The sequence below is a fragment of the Camellia sinensis genome, chromosome 8 (assembly GCF_055761805.1).
Source record: "Camellia sinensis isolate YWXY chromosome 8, ASM5576180v1, whole genome shotgun sequence".
Classification (NCBI taxonomy): Eukaryota; Viridiplantae; Streptophyta; class Magnoliopsida; order Ericales; family Theaceae; genus Camellia; species Camellia sinensis.
Window position 1 is genome coordinate 65461470 of NC_138968.1, and position 20537 is coordinate 65482006.

Genomic DNA, 20537 nt, shown 5'->3' on the forward strand with positions numbered 1-20537 from the left:
TCGGCTTTCCTTTTTCGTGCCATCTGCATAAGATTATCCCTGGCCATATCCTCAAAGAAATCACCGGGAAGATCTTCCAAGTTCGTAAAGATATCTTCGGTGTCCCCTCGGCCTGATGTAGACGGAGGGTCCGAAGAGTTCAACCTGGCTTCCTCAAAGGCCGAATTGATGGCTTCGTCAACTTTCGCAGTGAACTCCTCTGGGTCCTCGGCGATCGGTTCGCCAACTTGTCCTTCCACGTGCTCAGAATCAGACGATTCGAGACCAATCTGCCTCAAGTTTTTGAAGTTAGGGAAGATGAGGGCCGTCAGTTGGTTATCGCCTCGCGCGATGGGAATATTATCTGCCGCCGAGAACATCGTGTAGGTTGGCTCGTACCGCAAGAGAATGTGGGTTGCCCTCCCTTGTTTTTGAAGGTCTAGACGACCGACGAACTGTAGAACGGTTTTAATTTCTGCGAGCACAACTTCGTTGTCTGAAGTCAACACTCTTTTCAAGTCGCTGTCTGCGTAGACAAAACGATTAGGTGAGCTAAAGTGCCAAATACATGCATATGTAAGTAACAGAAACAGTGATTTGGTCGGCCATCTGGTTCACCTTTTTACTTTGGCACAAGATCTAGGCGATCTTCCCCCTAGCCGAATTCCCAATTATCACGGACAACAACCATCACGTCATCGACACGCTTGCCAGAGCTAGCGAGCATGGTCACTAAGTGGTGGTCAGTGTCCTTGGCTCTAAGGAAGTAGCGTCCCAGACGGCCAGTAGACTTGGCTAAGACATAACAGTGCCAAATAGCGGGAATACCTAAATTAACTCTAAGACGCCGATTTATCTCTACAATGCCCATTATGATGCGGAAGAAGTTCACATTGGGCTGGAAAGGAATGAGGCCCCAGTACCGAAGAACGGCCCTCAAAAGTGGGTGAAGAGGAAAACAGACGCCGCCCTCAGCAATTGATAGGAGAGGAAAGACGATTGTGTTCTCGTCTTCCCTCACCATATCAGTAGTGTTGTCTGCCAAAAGTGATAGATGGACGTCGTCAGGGATGGAGAAGTGGCGTCGAAAGCCGGAGATTCAATCCATAGAAAGGAGCTCCTTCAAATGTTTCACCATTCTTGCCGACTCAAGGATTACGAAAAACTAAAAGCAGATAAAGAGGGGGGATCAAAAAATGTAGTAGAAGAAAACTTACAGGAAGCGAAGGAAAGATCGAGAAACAAGGGGTTGCAGAAGCCGCGGAATGCAGGAGTCCCACTAGAAGACGAGCCAGATATCTTCGAGTACTCAGAGCATACATTCGAAGAGACAAATTCAAATCGTATTAAATGGAGGCAGCGTACGAAGGGGCGGGAAAGCGCTATAATGACCAAGAAGTATATACGCGTTCTGATACGCATCAGGAAGAGGAATAACCGCCGGATTTCTAACCTCCAAACTAGAAGCCAAACACGCCGAATAACTGGTGCTAGTGTGTCGGCGTGTTTAGGGGGCAATTGTGGGAGCCGAATAATTTTGGATCAACAGGAGCGGACCAATCCGGTCCAGAACATAACTTCTATTCAGCATTGACCCTATCCAATTGAGGGGCCGAATAAAAGAGCCGACATTCCTGCCAGTGAAACAAGGGTCGTGTAGAAGTACATGGCAAGGACTAGGAGTGGGCCAGGCCCCAAGAGAATACTATAAATACAAGATCTTCAGTCCTAAAGAGGTATGTGAGAATTACTGTGCTTAACTTAGAATACAAGCTTCCTCGAGTGTAGATACTAACTTGCCCGTCGGAATGCTAATTCCGACACCCCCGACCGGAGTGTTTATTCTTTTTCAGGTGACCAGAAGAGGATCACGAGCGTTCCCCAGGATCCTGAAAAGTATTTCCAAACCACATCCCCACATAACTGAAACTATGTTTTGCCGAATATTCAGAGCATAAAGAACGTCATGAAGATACAAGGTGTGCCCTCGTCGCATTTCCAGCTTGTATGTGCCAATGCCAAGCACCTTCACACTAGACTTGTTTCCCATGTATACTTTTGTGCTCCCAGTAGGTAGTCGACAATACTCAACAAACCCTACTCTAATCCTCATGATGTGGTTTGTTGCTTCTGAGTCTACAACCCAAAAATGAAGAGAATGAGCAATTAATGCTTGACTAGAAACAAAGCATTGAATGAGAAAAATTAAGTAAAGGAGTACCTTCTTCTGCTCAGGGAAATCTCGAGCGAAGTGTCTTTCTTTGTTACAGTTAAAGCATGTCATTTTAGCTTTTACCTTCTTGCCACTTCTCTTATCCCTACGCTTGAAATTTCTAGCGCCATTGGGCTTTAGCTCAGCTGCTGCTTGCTTCTTGGGAGCACCTTTTGCTTTTCCATGCTTAAGCTGAGAAGTCCTACGTGAGCTTGACTCAACCACCATAGTAGAACCATCAAACTTAACTGCCTCTAGGCTCTCAGCCTCTAGCCCCAAATGAAGCGTTATGTCCTCGAGTGTTTTCACACTCTTATTATGCATCATGTTTTCTTCATCTACTCCCAAGAATTTGGCAGAAAGTGAATCACAGCTTGTACTTGTTGCTCTTGAGTTAAATTATGCCCAGCAGCTACAAGCTCACGTATCATGATCATGGCTGACATGACCTTCAAATGTTGCTTCATCGAGTGATGCTCCTTTTTTTTGAAATCTAGTTGAGCAATGCTCAAACTCACTAATCAAGTCGTTGTGCATGTTGCTCAACATGGTAAAGCGCGCACACTGATCTTTATTACTCAAAGTCTGATAGAATTCAAGATCATGACGATGTTGAGCTGTATTGCCCTGCTTAAGCTCAACCATCACTTTTTCAAGTGTGTTCAAAACTTTTTGCTCATTGAGGAGGTATTGGATCTTACGACGCCATATGTCATAGTTATCGCCATCAAATTTCTCTTTCTTAGTTAAGTCTACTACCACTATCTTAGCTGCCATTTCTACATACAAAGTAAAGAAAGAACAAATGCGCGGGGATATTAATGACAACACAAAATTATTTTGCAGCAAAAGAATCTAAATTAAATAATGATAACATTACATGTCTCAAGATCAAAAATTTTCTATGCTCGTAGTCATCTCTTACGCCTCTAGTGACAATTATCAAAATTTAGTTTAATTCCATGCAAGAAAAAAAAAAAAAAAAAAAACCTCCCACTTCTTATGGCATGTACAAAGCTTGATAATGAGTCTAATTCCATACAATAGCATCTTAATGTAAATTTACAATTAACTCATGATATATTCATTTAATAATGGAATTAAATAAAATAAAACTAATCATGTTTCTCTAATCACAACATATTGCAAACTCTCGGCACAAACAACAATATGCTGTGTTTAATGTTTAGATTATGTCATAACAGAAAGTACATCACTTCTGAAATTTTTTTGAAATTTTCTAGTATTTTCTGAAATTTTAAATAATTAACAAACACACATAAATCATAAATAAATATTCCAAAATCTGAGAAAAATCAACATTCATACCAGTAAATAGTAAACCATTACAATAGTCTACAGTAAAAATTTCAGCCCTAGAAACTTAGTCATGCAACACCAGAAGCATTTTAAAGCAAAAATAATGAATTATTATTTTAGGAAAAATATTTTTTATATTCATAAAATTTTAAAAATTTTACAGTAGATAAAAAATTTAATTTTGAGTCTAACAGTACTAACCATGCTTAAAACAAAGCTATAACGAATTACTTATGACCATTTAAAGCAATTCTGGATTTTTTAAAACAAACAAACAGAGCCTTACATCCAGCAGCCAAGTCAATCAATCCGGTGTGAAAAACAGCGCGAGGTGGCTCGGCGAGCATGTGGGCAGGGCGCTAGGCATGCGCGTAGGAAGCACGAATAACCTGCGTGGAAAGTACGCCTAGCGCGTGCGACCTGGCGGTGACGCGTGGTGCGCGTGTGGGCGGCGCTAATAGCGTCATTTGGCGCATGCTGCTCACACGCCGCCTTCCAAGGTATTTTTTGGTCCCATTTTGGTACTGTCGGATTCCATTTTTCAAAATAAAAACATTGGTAGTCTCAAAAATAACATTTAACAAACATAAAAAATGGGGTGTATTATAATCTCTCTCTAATGAAAGTGGAAGTGCAGAAACTCTACATTTCATCTTCTTTCTTAAGCCACCAAAAAATCAAAACGAATCCAAATTAGGGTTTGATTTTTCTTATCGACCGTAAGTCCAAATCTAACAAATAATATATGGTTTCGAAGGTCTCAAAATAATAATTCTAAATATATAAGATTTGTAGACTGAAATTAAAACATGTAAAACCATTATGCAAACAAAGTTTCAAGAATATAAAATGGGTCTTCATTTTTCTTGCAATCTAGCCATTGTATTTTCATGAAACTTTGCAGATATGTTTTACATGAAATGTACTATAACATATGTAAATTTCAGGTTGATCGGAGAAAGCTCGAAAAAATATTAATTTTTAATGCATATATCATGTATATATATAATTATATACATATTTTAATGCACAAAAAAGCAAGCACAAAAATACTCATTTAAGGCTCTAATACCAATGTAAGATACAGATAACACAATAGGTAAAAAGATTCAAAGCATACCTTAGGTGCTAGAATCCAAAACGAAGAACATTGTAGGTAAATCACGTGCTTCACAAACCACGAACTAAGAACACCCAACAATGGAGTGATACCACAGTATGAGTATCACCCACTCTAGTCACAGTGCAAATGTTTGATCGTTAATTTAATGGAAGAGAGTTAAAGAGAGAATATGAGAAAAATCATTCGTTATTGGATTCATTCCACATCCCACATACCATATCAGATATATAGACTCACTATCTAACCATCTATCCATATCTCTTGATAAGATAAGATAAATATAGATATTGATAGTGGGTTATCCAAATAGGATAGTGATTAAATTCAAATTCAAATTAAGATGTGTAATCTAAATGGGTTATGGATCATGGCACATGGACGCCCAAATCCTGGTATCAAGAGTTGGTCAAGAATCAACCAAGGAAGAAAACAAAACCCAAATCAAAGAAAAAAACAAGAGACACTCAACAGAATATATCAATCTCTTGAACGCAGACCAAATAGCCATAGAGATCCACAAAATGTAGCCGCTTGAACAAGAGAATATTATTCCAGGTCCATTTGAAAGATAAATAAGTGAAACTTGAACACATATTTCGAAACTTGTTAAACTTTGAAGCCAAACTTAAACAACCTGCTATTTGGCTCAATTGAATCATTTACAATCCTACCTCAAAAATTAAAACTCTCCAACTTGCTAAGGTTCATTGACACAAAATTTGGAGGGAGTTACCCAAAAAGGGAACGACAAGGTAAGAAACCATATGAAAATTAAGGTTGCATATATAGAACTTGTACCTTGTTTAAAAAAAGAAAATCAAATTACATACATACATTTTATTTGTTTTGTTTGGCTCTTCAAACAACTTCATCCTCAGGCACCACTCTGGTAATACCCTTAACAAATTCAGGATCTGAAGTCTCAGTCTCCGTGTTATGATTCATGCAATCATGTTGATCAAATGACACTCTTTGGTCATTGTCTGATTTAGATGAATATTCATCTTTGCTTTTTCCCCATATTACAAGATATAAGCCGATCACTATGACAATTGCTCCAACAACACTGTAAAAAAAATATAAAAAAATTAATCAATAACTTTAGTTAACCATTTTAGTACTTCCATTTTCTTTCATTAGCATGTATTATTCTGAATATTTGTAATAAACGAATAAAATTAAACAGGTTGGATGGAATACATAAATCGATGAAATAAAAATGAAAGACTTAAATTTTTTTAATTTTTAATCTTTTATAAAGTGTCTAGAATGTTGTGTTGGCAGAGCCTCATTTACTCTTGAAGGAGCCCACGACGACTTCGTGGAGGATTGCAATATTGTTACATTGTATTCGATCTTGACATTTTTTTTATAATTTTTTTTCCAGAATTGTAATATTGCTGTCATAAAATTTATGTGATGCTAGTGGAGAAAGGACATTGATACTTACCTTCCCACATATGTTTGCTCAGCTAAAACAAAAGAGCCAATGATGGCAATAATAACCAAGCTTAGAGGATTGAATGCAGTTACAAAAACGGGTCCTTTCTCCTTCATTACTACTCCGGAAATATAATAACTAACTCCGGAACAGATTATTCCCTGCATCCAGACATCATCTATGAGTTCAACTGTAAAATCTGAAACAAGTACTATCTATATTGTGTTTGGAATAAGAATTGCTTACACCATAAAGTGCACATATGAGTTTAGTATCCCAACTCAAGGACCATATGGCCTTGTTGCCCCTTTCGACAAGGAGGGTCAATATAGTTCCTTGCAACGAACCCAACATACATATCAGAGTGGTGAGAGAGAGTTCTGCTGGGTATGACTTCAATGTGATTGCCTAACAGACATAAAAAAACCACTTTATATCTTACTTGTCATTATATCATTGGTCATTAGTAAAGTAATAATGGTTTTTTTTAAAAAAAAAGTACAGAAAATGAAATATGTAGAGTAGATTTATTTTGGTTGTGCCCCACCTTCACCACCTTTAAATTAATATTATACACTTTATTTTCTATAATTTTTTTTCTTGAATTGGTTGCATTTTCAATGGTAAAGAGATGCAACGCTTGTGAAACGAAATTCTTGTTCACTAGCTCCAAATGAATGACTTTTATGAAGCATGGATGATCTGATCAATTTAAAAATTTGCTTGTTTCGAAATATTAACTCAACACATTGACATAGTACTACTCTCAAACTACAAACATGAGATGGTAGAGCTTATCGGATGACTAGGTTGGAGATATGTTGTCCCATTTATTCCATTTTGTAAACCATGTAATGATGCCAGCATGCAAGATTGGCTCGCTCTCAATCGCCAATGGAGATTGCTCATATGAGTGAGCCAATCTTGCATGCTGGCATCATCATCTGCTAATCATTATGAAGCAAATCGTAATAGCATCAATTTCCCATAATCTCACAAAATAAGTGATCGATTAAAAAATCACAACTATAATTTGCGCAATTCTAGATTTCAAGCATAGGTCCTATCAGCACCTTTTGCGATAAGGATATACAACGGAATTCACCATATGCGCCTCACATGAAAAGGTTCAAGATCACTACATCTTGCGCAATTACCTCTCTAAAGATATTTTAGTGACCAATTTGCGTTCATTCAAGCTGCGTCTAACTAGTGCATTGAATCTTACATGTAGCAAATTTATATACTACTAGTAGAGCATCTTATCCACTGTCTAATGTGTAAGGTCAATGTCCAAACTACTAAGTTAACCATTTATAAAAGATAATACTTATCATGCAAAATACGAACACATAAGGCACTTCAAGCTCCCGCAACAAAAGATCAAGGAATATACGTGATCTATTTATCCTAAAGACAATCTAAGAATTATCCATGGATTTGATTTGAGCATAAAAGGTATGTTGAATCCGTTTATTTCCGTTGTGTGTTATTTCTTATTTTTCCTACACCTCTCCTTGCAAAACCCCCCTATCTATCTCCCTCTCCCTTTGTAATTTTAGGTTATTTTTTAATTTTGCTAACGAAATTGATGTTTTGTTAAATTTTTTAATTTAATTTTATTTTTTATTAACAAAAGAGAAATTTTATTATCACATTTCGAGTTAATAATGACGAAGGAGAAAGCTTCATGGAAAAAGGAACATCCCAAGAAGTTGGCATGCACCCTAAACCAATCCTAAGCAAACACATAATCACAAGAAAAGAATAAAAAAGAATGGGTAAAGTTGGCAAGAGACCAACAAAGCACCTAAAACTATTACATAGCATCTACCTGACCAATCAACAACAAAGTCTTCTACTGAGCAACAAAGCAACAAAATCCAGCCAGTTGAAGGTCAAAATCCAGCAACAAGGGCTTTTGTTAATGAAATTGAAATTGATCTTTCTGCTGGGTTGTTGATGACAGTTGATAGTTTGATTGTTGATTTTGTTAATTTTGTATATGGCTGTTGATGAAATTAATATTTTAACATTAGAAAGATTTATATGTTGTGTGAGTTGTGAGTACAAAATATATTTTGTTTAGGCTTTAATTATTACCAATCAAAGGTTGAATTTTTTTCTTTATTCAAATCCTGCAGTTAGGATTGATTTTGGATAATCATTCCCATTTTTTCTCTCTTTTTTCTTTGGGTTAGGGCAGAAAAATCCCTTACTTGCAGAATGACGAAAGCAGCCCAGCAGAAACAACCTGCAGTGATCATGAGAGAACCCTTGATGAGGTCTTGTTGGTTTGCAGAAGTTGAAGTATTAGTTATTGGACCATGGCTTTTCATTTTGGTCCATGGCAATCCAATTAGTGCTCCTTTGATTAATGTCATAATCATTGCTCCGCCAACAGTTACAAATGTCCCCACCACCTTAGCCTGGCTATGTGAGCTCCTCAGATTAACCTTTTCAAGCCTATAAATCACACCATTAAGTTGTATCACTTGGACATTGATCCCCTATGAACATTAATAACACGGCATGCCTATAAATGCCAGTAATGTTAGGTATCAAGAAAAACTTTTCATGAAAATAATCATGAAAGTTTTGTGACCCTTGGATTACACTTAGAATAAAACACCACACACTAATCAAGGGAATCCAATGATCATAAATTTTTCATGAAAAAATTTTCATAATGCCTAACTTTTCCCTATAAATACACAATAATAGCATATATCTAAAAATTTTATCCAAAATTTTTAATATTTAATTCAAATTAATTATATATATGAAACCCCTATAATATACCAATTCAATCTCTAACTTGAATTCTGGGCAAAAATTTAGGCCCATTTTATAAGTTCTCAGACTTACTAATAAACACATGGATATATATGTGTGCATAACGTACGTACGCATGGTTTTATGTGCAAACCTACTATATATGATTTAAAAAAGTTACGCATATATAAGGTAAAAAAAGAAGGATAAAAAAATTAATTTTGTGAACCAAGTGGATCTAATTGGGGCTGATCAAAATTTTGTGCCTTGTTAAGAGTCATAGATTCAAATCTCGCCACAAGAAAGATTTCTCCTTCCTCGACTATGACCTCCAACTTCCAATATATATATAGAATTGTTTGATCTAAATTCATTCTAAGTGACATTCATTTAGGTCACCCTTAATGAATCTATCACGTATTGAATTTGTTTGCCTATATTTCTATAATATATATATATATATATTCCGTGCACATATGTGAACTTGGGTTGTCATAATAGAGTACTTAATAGGAAATACTAACCATCTCCGTTGGACGCGATTAATGTTCATATATATGTGTAAAAATTATATTAACATATATAAAAAAAATGTAAAAATATGTGAAATATATAGTGAACTATTATTATTATTATTATTATTATTATTATTATTATTATTATTATTATTATTATTATTATTTTACCTTATTTAATGCATAACAAATTTCAGATGAATATTATTATTGTTATTTTACCTTATTTAATGCATAACAAAATTCCAGATGATAACAAAATCCATAGGTAATTTACCTGAGTATCCAAGCCATTAGAAAAGTTATGGCAGGAACAATGTTACACATGGCAGTGGCAAAAGTAGCTGTTGTGTACTTCATCCCAGTATAGAACAAGTTCTGGTCTATCACAGGCCTGATTACAATTGCATAACAATAAGAGTAAAAACATTAGGCACCTGCATTAGATTCACCTTAAAAGCATAATTAAATTAATTTATAAGTATTTTCTTTTTGAGGTGGAAAGATAAATTAATTACTCCAACAAGCCCAGTAACATTATCTTCAAGAAGACAGAAGTGGTCATCCTTGGCCTTACTTTCCTGTACATTTGTTATAGTCAATAACATAGTATGATTAGTTTAAAATCTTCTCTCATAGAGCAAAGAACAGGGAGAGAGAGAGAGAGAGGGGGAGGGAGAAATACCTTTCCAAGAGGAGAGCAAAGGGAGCAAAGACAAGAGCGGCGACAGCATTCCGGTAGACAGCGAAGGTGTAAAGGCTCATCCCTTGGTTTAGACCAAACTTGGCTATAATACCTAAACCCGCATACCCAAACTGCAACAAAATCATTGCCAAGTATGGCTTTGCTCTCTTATACACCTCCATTGACATATTGCTCTCTCTCTTTCTCTCTCTCTCTCTTGCTCTCTTTTGTGAAATGTGAAGTGCTTATGGGCAATAGCAATGACATACCTAAGGTTATTTATAAGGGTTGGCTTAATGAATAGAAATTATCTCAATTTCACACGTCTCCACTCTATGTGTGTGTGTATTGATTGGACTTGTCCAGTGAAAAGCCCTAATAAATTAACTATTCCTTTATTTTTTGAGTTAAGCATTTAAGAACAATATATTTGTTTCCAAGAGTCACATATAAATATAAATAAACCGTTTTCCTTCTTATAAAATAAAATAAAATAAACCTATCACCCTATTTTGTATATTGATGATGCTTGAAGAACAAAAAACAACTATTCTTTATTATTTTATGTATCTTCTTTTATACTAATATATATAATATTTACAATTGTCCACTATGGATCAAATCACTATAAATAGTTTTGATTGAATCTTAAAATTTTATGCATTCGTTTGAATCTAAGCAGAAGAAAACGCATGCGTTTTTAAAATAGAAATTTGTGCAACATTTCAAAATTTTGCAAGTTATCTTCATACATTTTCTTTTTGTTTAAATTATATTTTACGAGCTGTAATATTTTACATGATACTTTAATAACCAAAGTATGATATCAAAATTCTAAACAAAAACCACTTTGTTGGTTTTATTTTTTTAAATCTGTTTTTTAATTTTTGATTTTTTATATTTTCTCAATTTTGGTGATTAAAGATACTAAAATTTGTTCATATTTTATATTTAAATTATACTTTTACATGAAAATTTAATATCTAATAACATAAATAGAATTAAAAAGTAAAATAATGGTACAAAAATTTATAAACTCAAACATGTACTGATTTTTTATTATTATATATTTTTTTTGTTATTAGTATTATTATTATTTAATATTAATGTTATTTTTTTTCAAAAAGAACACACACCAAATTATTTTCTAAGTGTATTTTGAATAAGTGAATCTAAATTTAAAAGTAAAATTTAAAAATAAAAAAGTATTAAATTAAGTGAATTTAAAAAGAAAATAAAAGGTTTATTAAAAATAAAATAAAATAACAAATGTCAAAGACAAAAAAAACTTGGAAACTAAAAAATTCAAAACAAAAATTTGAAAAAAACAAACCAAACCAAACACAATAAACTTCTCCTTTTTTTTTTTTTTTTAAAGATCTTTCTTCACTAATCTCTAATTTTGCACAAATTATTTATAAATTCTTTTCAATTTTTATGTGAATTTAATAATCTAATTCAAAAATGGTATATGCACACAAAAATGTAATACTAAACATCTACATTATGACCCACTATTTAATTATGAAAAATTAAATTCTCATTAATACTTGTATTATATTGTTACAAAAGATTTTACATATTACTTTTGTGATATCTTATATATGTCAATGTCTACATATATAAATACATAAAAGAAAAAATATAAATATAAATATAAATTTATATATGTTACTGTATTTATACATTATTAACTTGTAATGCTATATTATCATCAGATACTATAATTTTCTAACATGTATTGCTTTTGTAATATAGTTATATTTGTTAAGAAAAAATTGCGAAATTATGTTTTGTTCTCCCATCAACTTATGTTCAATACATATATACATTCATGTCATATATACAAGTGTTCACAATGAACACTTTCAACAACAAATTAAGACGTTGCAAAACACCTTCATCATGACAGTAATTGTACTTTTTTTCCTCACAAAAAAAAATCACATTATTGAGAAAAAATGGATTTTGAAATTCATAACAATGTGATATCACTTCAAACTCTTACTCATCAAAATATTTTTATTACAGTGAGTTATAATGGTGAGCAAGAAAAAAAAGAAGATAGTGAAATAAAAACTATAGAAGAGCTATTGCAATATGTTCTCCAAGCGAAGTTAGACGAGCTGAAGTAGGAATTGTCCTATTTGTTGCGAAATTCAAAAAAAAAAATAGCGTACTTCATGCACATATTTTAATCAAATTACAAGAAAAAAAATCAAATAATATCCAAACATTATCATAACAATTCAATGACATAGAAGGTAAGTATATTAAATAAAAAGTTTCAATCAATTTTTGTTATATGCTGATTACTTATATATGCCATAATAAATTATGTAACTTAATAGTTTCGCGAAAGTGACCTTGCAAGCAATTATAAGTATAGATTTATAAATACCATGAAAATAATTATAAAATTCCTATATTGATTGAAACATTAAGTTATAATATCATTCTATTTTCTTAAAAAAATTATTTTATATTTTCTACATAAATGAAAATATACTAATAACTAATGTTAGATTTTTCATCATGTAAGATATTCGTGGCACAGGATACAAGACTCAATTTGGGATAAATTATTTCATGTAGATAGAGGTTACTCAACAATTAAATCACTTATTCACCTAAGGGCTATCCAAAAAAATTAATGTTATATGTACTAATTAGTGTACCAATTGATGATATAATATAATTTAAGATGTTTTTGATATTTGTAATTTGTATAATGAGTGGGGTCAATAATAATGTCATAACTAATGTTAGTACACTAGTTAATACACTAATTGGTGCATGTAACACCACTCATTCAAAAAATCTAAAAAAATTCATATTGTTGAAGACTCCAAATAATAAGGCAGAGGCATCCTTTTAAGCACTAAAAAAATAAAAAATAAAATCGGGTTTTTTTTATCTTTAATAAAAAATTTGAAAATTATGTCAAATATTTTTATTTTTAAGTTCGTTTCAATTAGACGTTTTTAAAAATTAAAAACATTTGATTTATTTTTTTATTTTATTTATTTATTTATTAACGAGAAAGAAAACATAAGCCAATTTTTATAAGCTCTTTTGATTAAATTTGTCTTATTTTCAACTTTAGTAAACTTATTTAAAAATTGACTTAGATTTTGGATAGTGAAAAAATATCTTATTTTCATTGGGTGCAAGCCTATCTTGTGTTTAGTGCAAATCTTTTCCCGTATGATGTGGAAGTTTTTCATGTATCAGATTTTCACCTAAAAAATTCTCATGTGTAGTGTAACTTTTTTGCTCTATTTCACTAATAAAACATCCTCCCTCTATATATATATATATATATATATTAAATTGTCGAGTAGATACGGATTTAAAAAAATAAAAATATTGACTCAAATTTTGACTCAAAGACGATTTTTAAAAAAATTGAAAAAAATTAAATTGACTTTTTAATGTTAATTAAAGAAATTAAGGTCATGTTTAACTTATATTTCATATTACGTTTTCTTTTCTTTTTTTCTAAATTCTTATTTAATTTTATAATTCAAACATAATTTTAATATTTAGTTTAACATCTCAAAAAATCATAAATGACTACGGGATACAAGGTATGTTAAAAAGAAGTTTCAATTATGGCCAAAAATTGGGTATAAGGTAAGTGAATTAGTGGATGGATATAAATTAAAGATTGAGGTTTTCCCTATTTTTTATAGTTGATAATGGTGATACTTGGATTGTATTTGTTAAAACAAATATTTGCAATCCATGTCATACTTTCACAAGTTCTTAGTGGATATAAATTAAAGATTGAGGTTTTCCCTATTTTTTATAGTTGATAATGGTGATACTTGGATTGTATTTTTTTTATAGTTGATAATGGTGATACTTGGGTTGTATTTCTTAAAACAAATATATGCAATCCATGTCAAACTTTCACAAGTTCATGGAATGCTGTGATGCAGACTTTACTGTACATGCAAGATTTCTCAGCCACAAATTTGAAATCCAATAATCAAGAAGCAGCCTACATTCTCTTTCTGATCCTTGTAGTAGGAAGAAAGATTTTTGCAGGCTCTTTTGTAGTTTTATTCCTGTACTATTTCAAGATTCAACAATGGTACAGATCATTAAATTTTTATCATTAATATCATCACTAATGATGTGATAAGTAAAAAAAAACAAAAACAAAAATTAAAACACAAAACACATGTGACAGTGAGTGGAACTCCCTGCCACATCCCTAATACAATTACTAATCAGTGGTCGCCATCATTTTTCTTCAAGATTATTGCTTCTTGCTTTTCATATAAAAGAATTTAAAAAATAAAATTCTCTCTCTCCAATTATGTTTCTTCATTTATTTTTACTCTATTTCTTTTAAGTTAGAACATCTTCAATCACTTATTTTTATTATTATTAAATTTAAATTTAATAAAATACATTTAAAAATCATTCACAGTCATTTCATTAAATGTTTGTGAAATTCAAGTGGAATCATTTTTTAAATCAAATTAAGAACTTATTAAATTTCTTGTCAAATTTGAATTTGATAAAAATTAAAAAAGATGAAACGTTTGAATTTTATTTTATTTTTTTCTATCAAATTTAATAAAAAGTGAAACTTAGAATATGAGAGAGACTTTCAAAAAGATTTTGATAAAAATTTGATTAAATGATTGAAATAATACATATCAAATCAAACTTTTAATTTAAATTTTGAATCAAATTAAATGAAAAATTTAGTAAACGAATGAAAAACTCTTACAAAGTAGATTATTTCCAAGCATTTTTATATATCAACGGTCAAGCTAACTCTTAACCATACCATGAGTAACTCTCAATCAAACTATCATTAACTATCTGCACTCTAAAACAAATCCAACATATTATTTTGCTTTACATCCCCTCAAACAAATGGGTACGTCAGAAACCATTAGTTTGGTTTTCAAATAATAAAGATGTGTAATGGGAAGGGATTTTAGTGAAGATATTGTAGTGTCCCGGATTTTAATTCTAAGCTGTTTATGTTAAGTTGTGACTGTGATTTTATACTTACATTTTATTTTTATTTTTTTGGATTTTTGAAAAGTTATGGGTTGCAGGTGGACCTTTTAGCTATTATAATTTAAATATCCTCCTCATTGTTTGAAGCCTTTGATTGATGAGTTGACTTGTTGGTTGGGCAAGATTAGACAAAAAATGTGAGATTCAAATATTAGTTTTGAATAGTGTTCACTCTTTACCTTTTCTTTCTCCACATTTTAAATCTTGATGTGAGGCTAGAACTGTTGGAAAATTTATTTCCAAGACTTCAATTTAGATACAAAATTGACCATATTCCGTTTCCAAACGACGCTTGTTTGAAGTCATCCAGCAAAAACTGTCTAGTCAAATCCACATGGGTGGAAATTTGAATTCCACACAAGCAAATTTGGCGAGAAAACCATTTTTTTCCAAAGTTGATTCGCACGAGCGGTTTTAAAATCCGCATGAGCGGATTTTGCACGTCCAAATGTCAATTTCTGTGCTCTTTTCACTGAAATCAGATCCTTCTCTCTCTTTTTGACCATTTCTCATCACACACACACTCTTTCTCTCTCTCTCTCTCTAACTTTTCTTTTCTCTCCCTTCTCTCTAAACTCTCACTAAATTTTCACATTTTCTTCAATCCACAAAGATCAAGCCAAATTTTGATACTAGTTCCTTATACAAAAATGACGAGCGTCTCAAGGGCTACGTTTTGACCGGTGGAGATCAACTTTTGGCAAAGTTGATTTTTAGAGTTTTCTCCTCTTCTCTATTTGAGATAGGGATTACTTTACTCCTTTTCAATACCTCATTATAGATAGATATGTGGTAGTTTTTATTGCATTAAAAACTTGATTTGTTGGGTATTTTCGAAAAGCATGTGATGAGGGTTAGGATTTTATGATCAAGACTTAAATCTTGTGTTTTGTTATGAATATATGAGATTGTAATGTTTGAGGAACATGTTTAAAAGGATTAGAGTAAAAAGCCCTAATTAATTGTTTATAGGTTATGAGAAAGAGCAAAAAATTTGTGATTTGATTTTATTTGAACCATATGGGTTATTGTGTGTTAAAAATGTGAAAATGGGTATATAAGACAATAAAGAAACTCAAAGTTTAATTTGTATTCATTGTTATTTATGGTTTTATAATTGTTAAGTTATAATAATTCTCAAAAAATCAAAACATCAGAGAAATAAAAAGGGTATTGGTAAATATTATGTGCATTGAAAGATTTGTCGATTGATTAATCTCATTTATGGGGGTTGTGATTATAGACTCAATTTTGACCAGCCCTAAGACTTGGGCATTTTTTTTTTTGATTACTCGATGATGAAAACAGGAAGGCATTTCTCACAATATCCCCAGTAAGAAAGACTAAATTTTTGCTTCATTTCCAAGCCTAAGCCTAAGCCTATTTTGGCCAAATGATTACGTCTCGTTCAAAACTCTCTTTCGAAACTTTCATTCCACGCTTTGTCTCTAATATTTTCGTAGTGTTCTGAGACTCATTTTTAAACTTCAAAATGAAACATGTTCTCAAGAAATTAAGCAAAGAACAATATGGAAATAAGAGGAAATGACGAGAATTCTGTCGAAAAAAACCTGTTTCAAGCAAAACAGTCAGCTACAGCCAACGTTTTTGGTTAGCCGGCTAGCCAAGTAATTGGCAGGCCAGCTAAATTAAATGGCCGGCCAGCAAAGTAATTGGTCAGCCAGCCAAGAAAAACAGAGTAGTTTTACAAAATTCTTGCTAGAAGTGTGTGGAACATGCTATTCCAAATATTTCTTGATACATGCATACACGAGATGCAAAAGAATTTTGAATTTTCAAACTAAGAACTAAGAAATGCACTTCTAAAACCTGAGGGTGATCAAAAGAAAGTTTGAAAATCAAATCCTTTCCTTGGAAGGTGAACCAGCACACTTTTCTTCTCTTTTACTTTCTTTCTTATTTTGAGCTTTTTGATTTCATTTCATATTATAAGCTCGTTATACTCTAACTGAGAGTGGTTAGTTAAGCCACCCACATATTCCCTGATTGTTTCTGTCTTTCGTGCTTGAAAGGTAGAAAACAAAGTTTTGGCCTGGTTTGATTGGCTGACCGGCCAACAACTCATCTTTTGGCCGGTTGGCCGACCAACCTCTTATGGACAGAACCCAACAACCTCCTTGTGTTGAGCAGAACAGCCTTTGGCCGTCTCTAAGGCCACCCTGAAGCTTTTGTTTTGTTTTGTTTGTTTGTTTGTTTGTTTTTTTTTTCTGGTTTTCTTTTAATTTCAGAGAGATTTGTGAGGATTTTTTGTTGTAATATTTTCTTTCTTTCCCCTTATTCAGATTTGTAATATTCAAATGTTATAATAATTTCACACCCCGCTTCTTTCTACCCCATTCTTTACTTGTTTTCTATATCTATACATATGTTGTATATTTTGTTTATCATCATATCCATGCTTTACACCATGTTTGATGCATCGTGATTCGGCTAAATTTGCATTTGTGAGTTTAATCGATCATTACATGATTTTGTGCGCAACTTCATGTTCATGATATCACATGTCATGTTTTAGAAGCCGAATCACTAGTTGCATATCATGAATGAATTGCATTAGAATCTTGTATATAGGATCATGCATGTTTTACTAACTTTAATTTGTAATTGCTTACGGGACACTAGTAAATATATAATGCTTCAGCATTCTGTTTGTATGCTTTTTTCTTACTATATTTAGCATCCTACCATGCAGCTATGTACTTATTTGATATATCTCTATGAATGCCTGTGGATGGAGGTTGTGTTGTTCAATTTGGAACAAAATTGATTTTCATGTCGCAAACTCAAGTTTCCATTGAGTTGCTTAAAATGCTTTCAAAAATACATTAAATCGAATTATTCCAAACAACTTTGGTTATGACGAGCAGTGGCCTTAACACGAGTCACGAGTTTTTCAATTTCTAAAAAATATTAGGTGGTGACTTTAAGATCTAGTGATGTAGTCTATTTCGGACAAAGATTTTTGCAATTAAATAAATTTTTATAAAAGTTGCCAAATCTGGACTCTCATCTACATTTCACATTACATTCGTGAGACTAGATTGAAGATACCGAGGGTCCAAACTGTTAACATGCACGGGTACCTCCCGGACATGTTATAGTTTTTGGCAACTCTACTGGGGATATTAAGAAACCTTGACTCGAACTCCATGATATGTTTTTTATTTTCAATTATAAGTTCATTGCATTGCATGCATTGGTGCGCCTAAGTCCCGTGCTCATCACCTATTATCTAAGATGGCTATTCGGCTTCGGGCGGATAGACGAACATGGGCTCTAATATTGTGGGAGCACAAACCTTGGAATCAGGATCACCACGTACCGCTTGATCCTCCAGATTGGATATGTATATCGGTGTCTCGCTAAGGTACCCTTTTTGACCAAGACTGACTTAGTTCATATAGTAAGTGTAGACGCGCCCCGAGGGCCTCATGCTACAGTTCAGACTCAAATGTCACGGTTCTGAATCTGATCTCGCAAAGTGCAATGCAAGAATGATAAATCACCAAAGAGTCCAAATCCGGAAAATCGTTTTGGAAAACTGATTTTTGTAAAGAAGTGCCAAACATGGACTGCTTTTCCAGATACAGAGTCGCTATCTAAATATTTTATTTTGAAAAAATTTAGGAAACCCTGACTCGTGCCTAAGGCCACGTGTTCGTTATCACCAAAGTTGCCTCGGCTCGGGAACTTGGGTAGGATTGGGGAAGGTCATTTATGAGCACCCCCGCTCACCCGATCAAAGATCGGTCACTGCTAAACATGATATCTAGTTTTTGAAAATACATGTGTTCTTATTCCGGTTAATTAGCTAGAATTACTATGTGATGCGCACAGCAAAACAAGTATAGACTAGATCGCCAGATTTGAAACAAAGAATCGCATATCCATTCATTTTGGAAAATGGTTTGAAGTTTGCTACTCGTAAGTAGGCTAAAATGCGGATTTCAATGAATTGTTCCACTTCAAGTAATCCAATCTTCACCCACAGGCATTCAGGCAGTTAAACACATAAGCAGTTAGCCTCATGGCAAGCATGCTATCATGGCAATCAATGACACACATGTAGTATGCTAAAACATAAAAGCTTACCTAGTACTCCGAGCCAAAACAAGAGCTAGTTAGTAATCAATGCATGATCCTAGTTTATGTTAAGATGGCTAATGTAACGCATGCAAAATGCAACTAGAAATAGGCTCGGCTATCCTAAAATGGCATATAAGATGCAGTAATTGATACATGTATTCAACTTGGAATTGAAATACGATGCAGTTAGTATGATGCGCTGAGCCCAGTGCATGCAAGATAGATGAATGGATGCAAACATGCAGGCATAAGTATGCTAGGCAAATGAATGGATGCAAACATGCAAAGCATAAGTATGCCAATTGAAAAATGACCTAAAACTAACCAACAAAAGCGGGTAAGTAAAAGGGAGAAAGATGTGGGGTTGGAAGATATGCACACACGCACACACACTTATTACAAAATTGGCCCTCTCGACGGAGGGTCCGAATAAATAATACATGCCGGCTAATTAACTAACTAACAAGCTAATTAATTATTACATAACCAAAAATGAATAACTAGCTACAACTAATTATTACATCACTTAATTAATTAACAAATTAACTAACTACAAAATGAAAAATCAACAAATAAAGCCGCTCCAACTCTGTTCACAGAAGCAAAAGGGTATGCATGTTCGCATTCGCTTTCTCGCTTCGAAACGCTCTCTGGTTGCACTTTAGAGGCTTTGTCTGCAGGGTGTCCTCAAGGAATTCCCGCTGAACCTTACCAAAAACATGCTGGGGAGTGCGTCAGTGACCTGTCGGCCATGGGAAGCCACTGCCGACCAAAAATGAAGGGGTGCCGGCCAACAAGAAGGCACTGCCGGCCATCTGCAAGGCACTGCTAGCCACTGATGTGCTGGGACACCAAGCTGTAGTAGAGCACAAAACAGAGAAAATAGAGGGTCTTCCAAGGGTATGTACGCACTATGCCACCCCATATCATCTTAAAACATCAAGGGAGAGGCCTAGTCAGATCTACGACCATCAATCACGCATCCCGATGCATGATGGCCAAAGATCCAATTTGTGCAAATCAATATGAAATGAATGCACAAATAAACACATAAAGCCTAAAACTCTATCATGAATCATCAAGAGCGTCGGCGATCGAGAATTGAGACACATTTCATCACTTGAAGTATGAAACGCCCCTCGTTCTTCGTGCTCGGATTAACACTTTAATCCAAATGACAATGCAAAACAAGCATGGCATAGACAATGCTAACTCAAACATACAATTATGCAATATGACTTAAGCATGAAAAATGCAGTGTAATAAACATGCAACAACATGTAATGGAACCAGCATGCGACAATATGCAAAGGTAGAGCATGCATACAACAATA

At 33.4% G+C, this 20537-nt stretch overlaps 1 protein-coding gene across 1 annotated transcript; it reads right to left on the minus strand.

The window, feature by feature from the left end:
• Positions 1-5147: 5147 nt before the first annotated feature.
• Positions 5148-10303, minus strand: LOC114311844 (WAT1-related protein At2g39510-like). The gene is made up of 7 exons (XM_082881784.1): positions 10051-10303; positions 9884-9946; positions 9643-9759; positions 8295-8541; positions 6322-6483; positions 6085-6236; positions 5148-5700 (listed from the first exon to the last, which is right to left on the minus strand). The coding sequence occupies exons 1-7, from the start codon at positions 10236-10238 to the stop codon at positions 5493-5495; spliced, it is 1137 nt and encodes a 378-aa protein (XP_082737910.1). The 5' UTR covers positions 10239-10303; the 3' UTR covers positions 5148-5492.
• Between the last annotated feature and the right edge of the window lie 10234 nt (positions 10304-20537).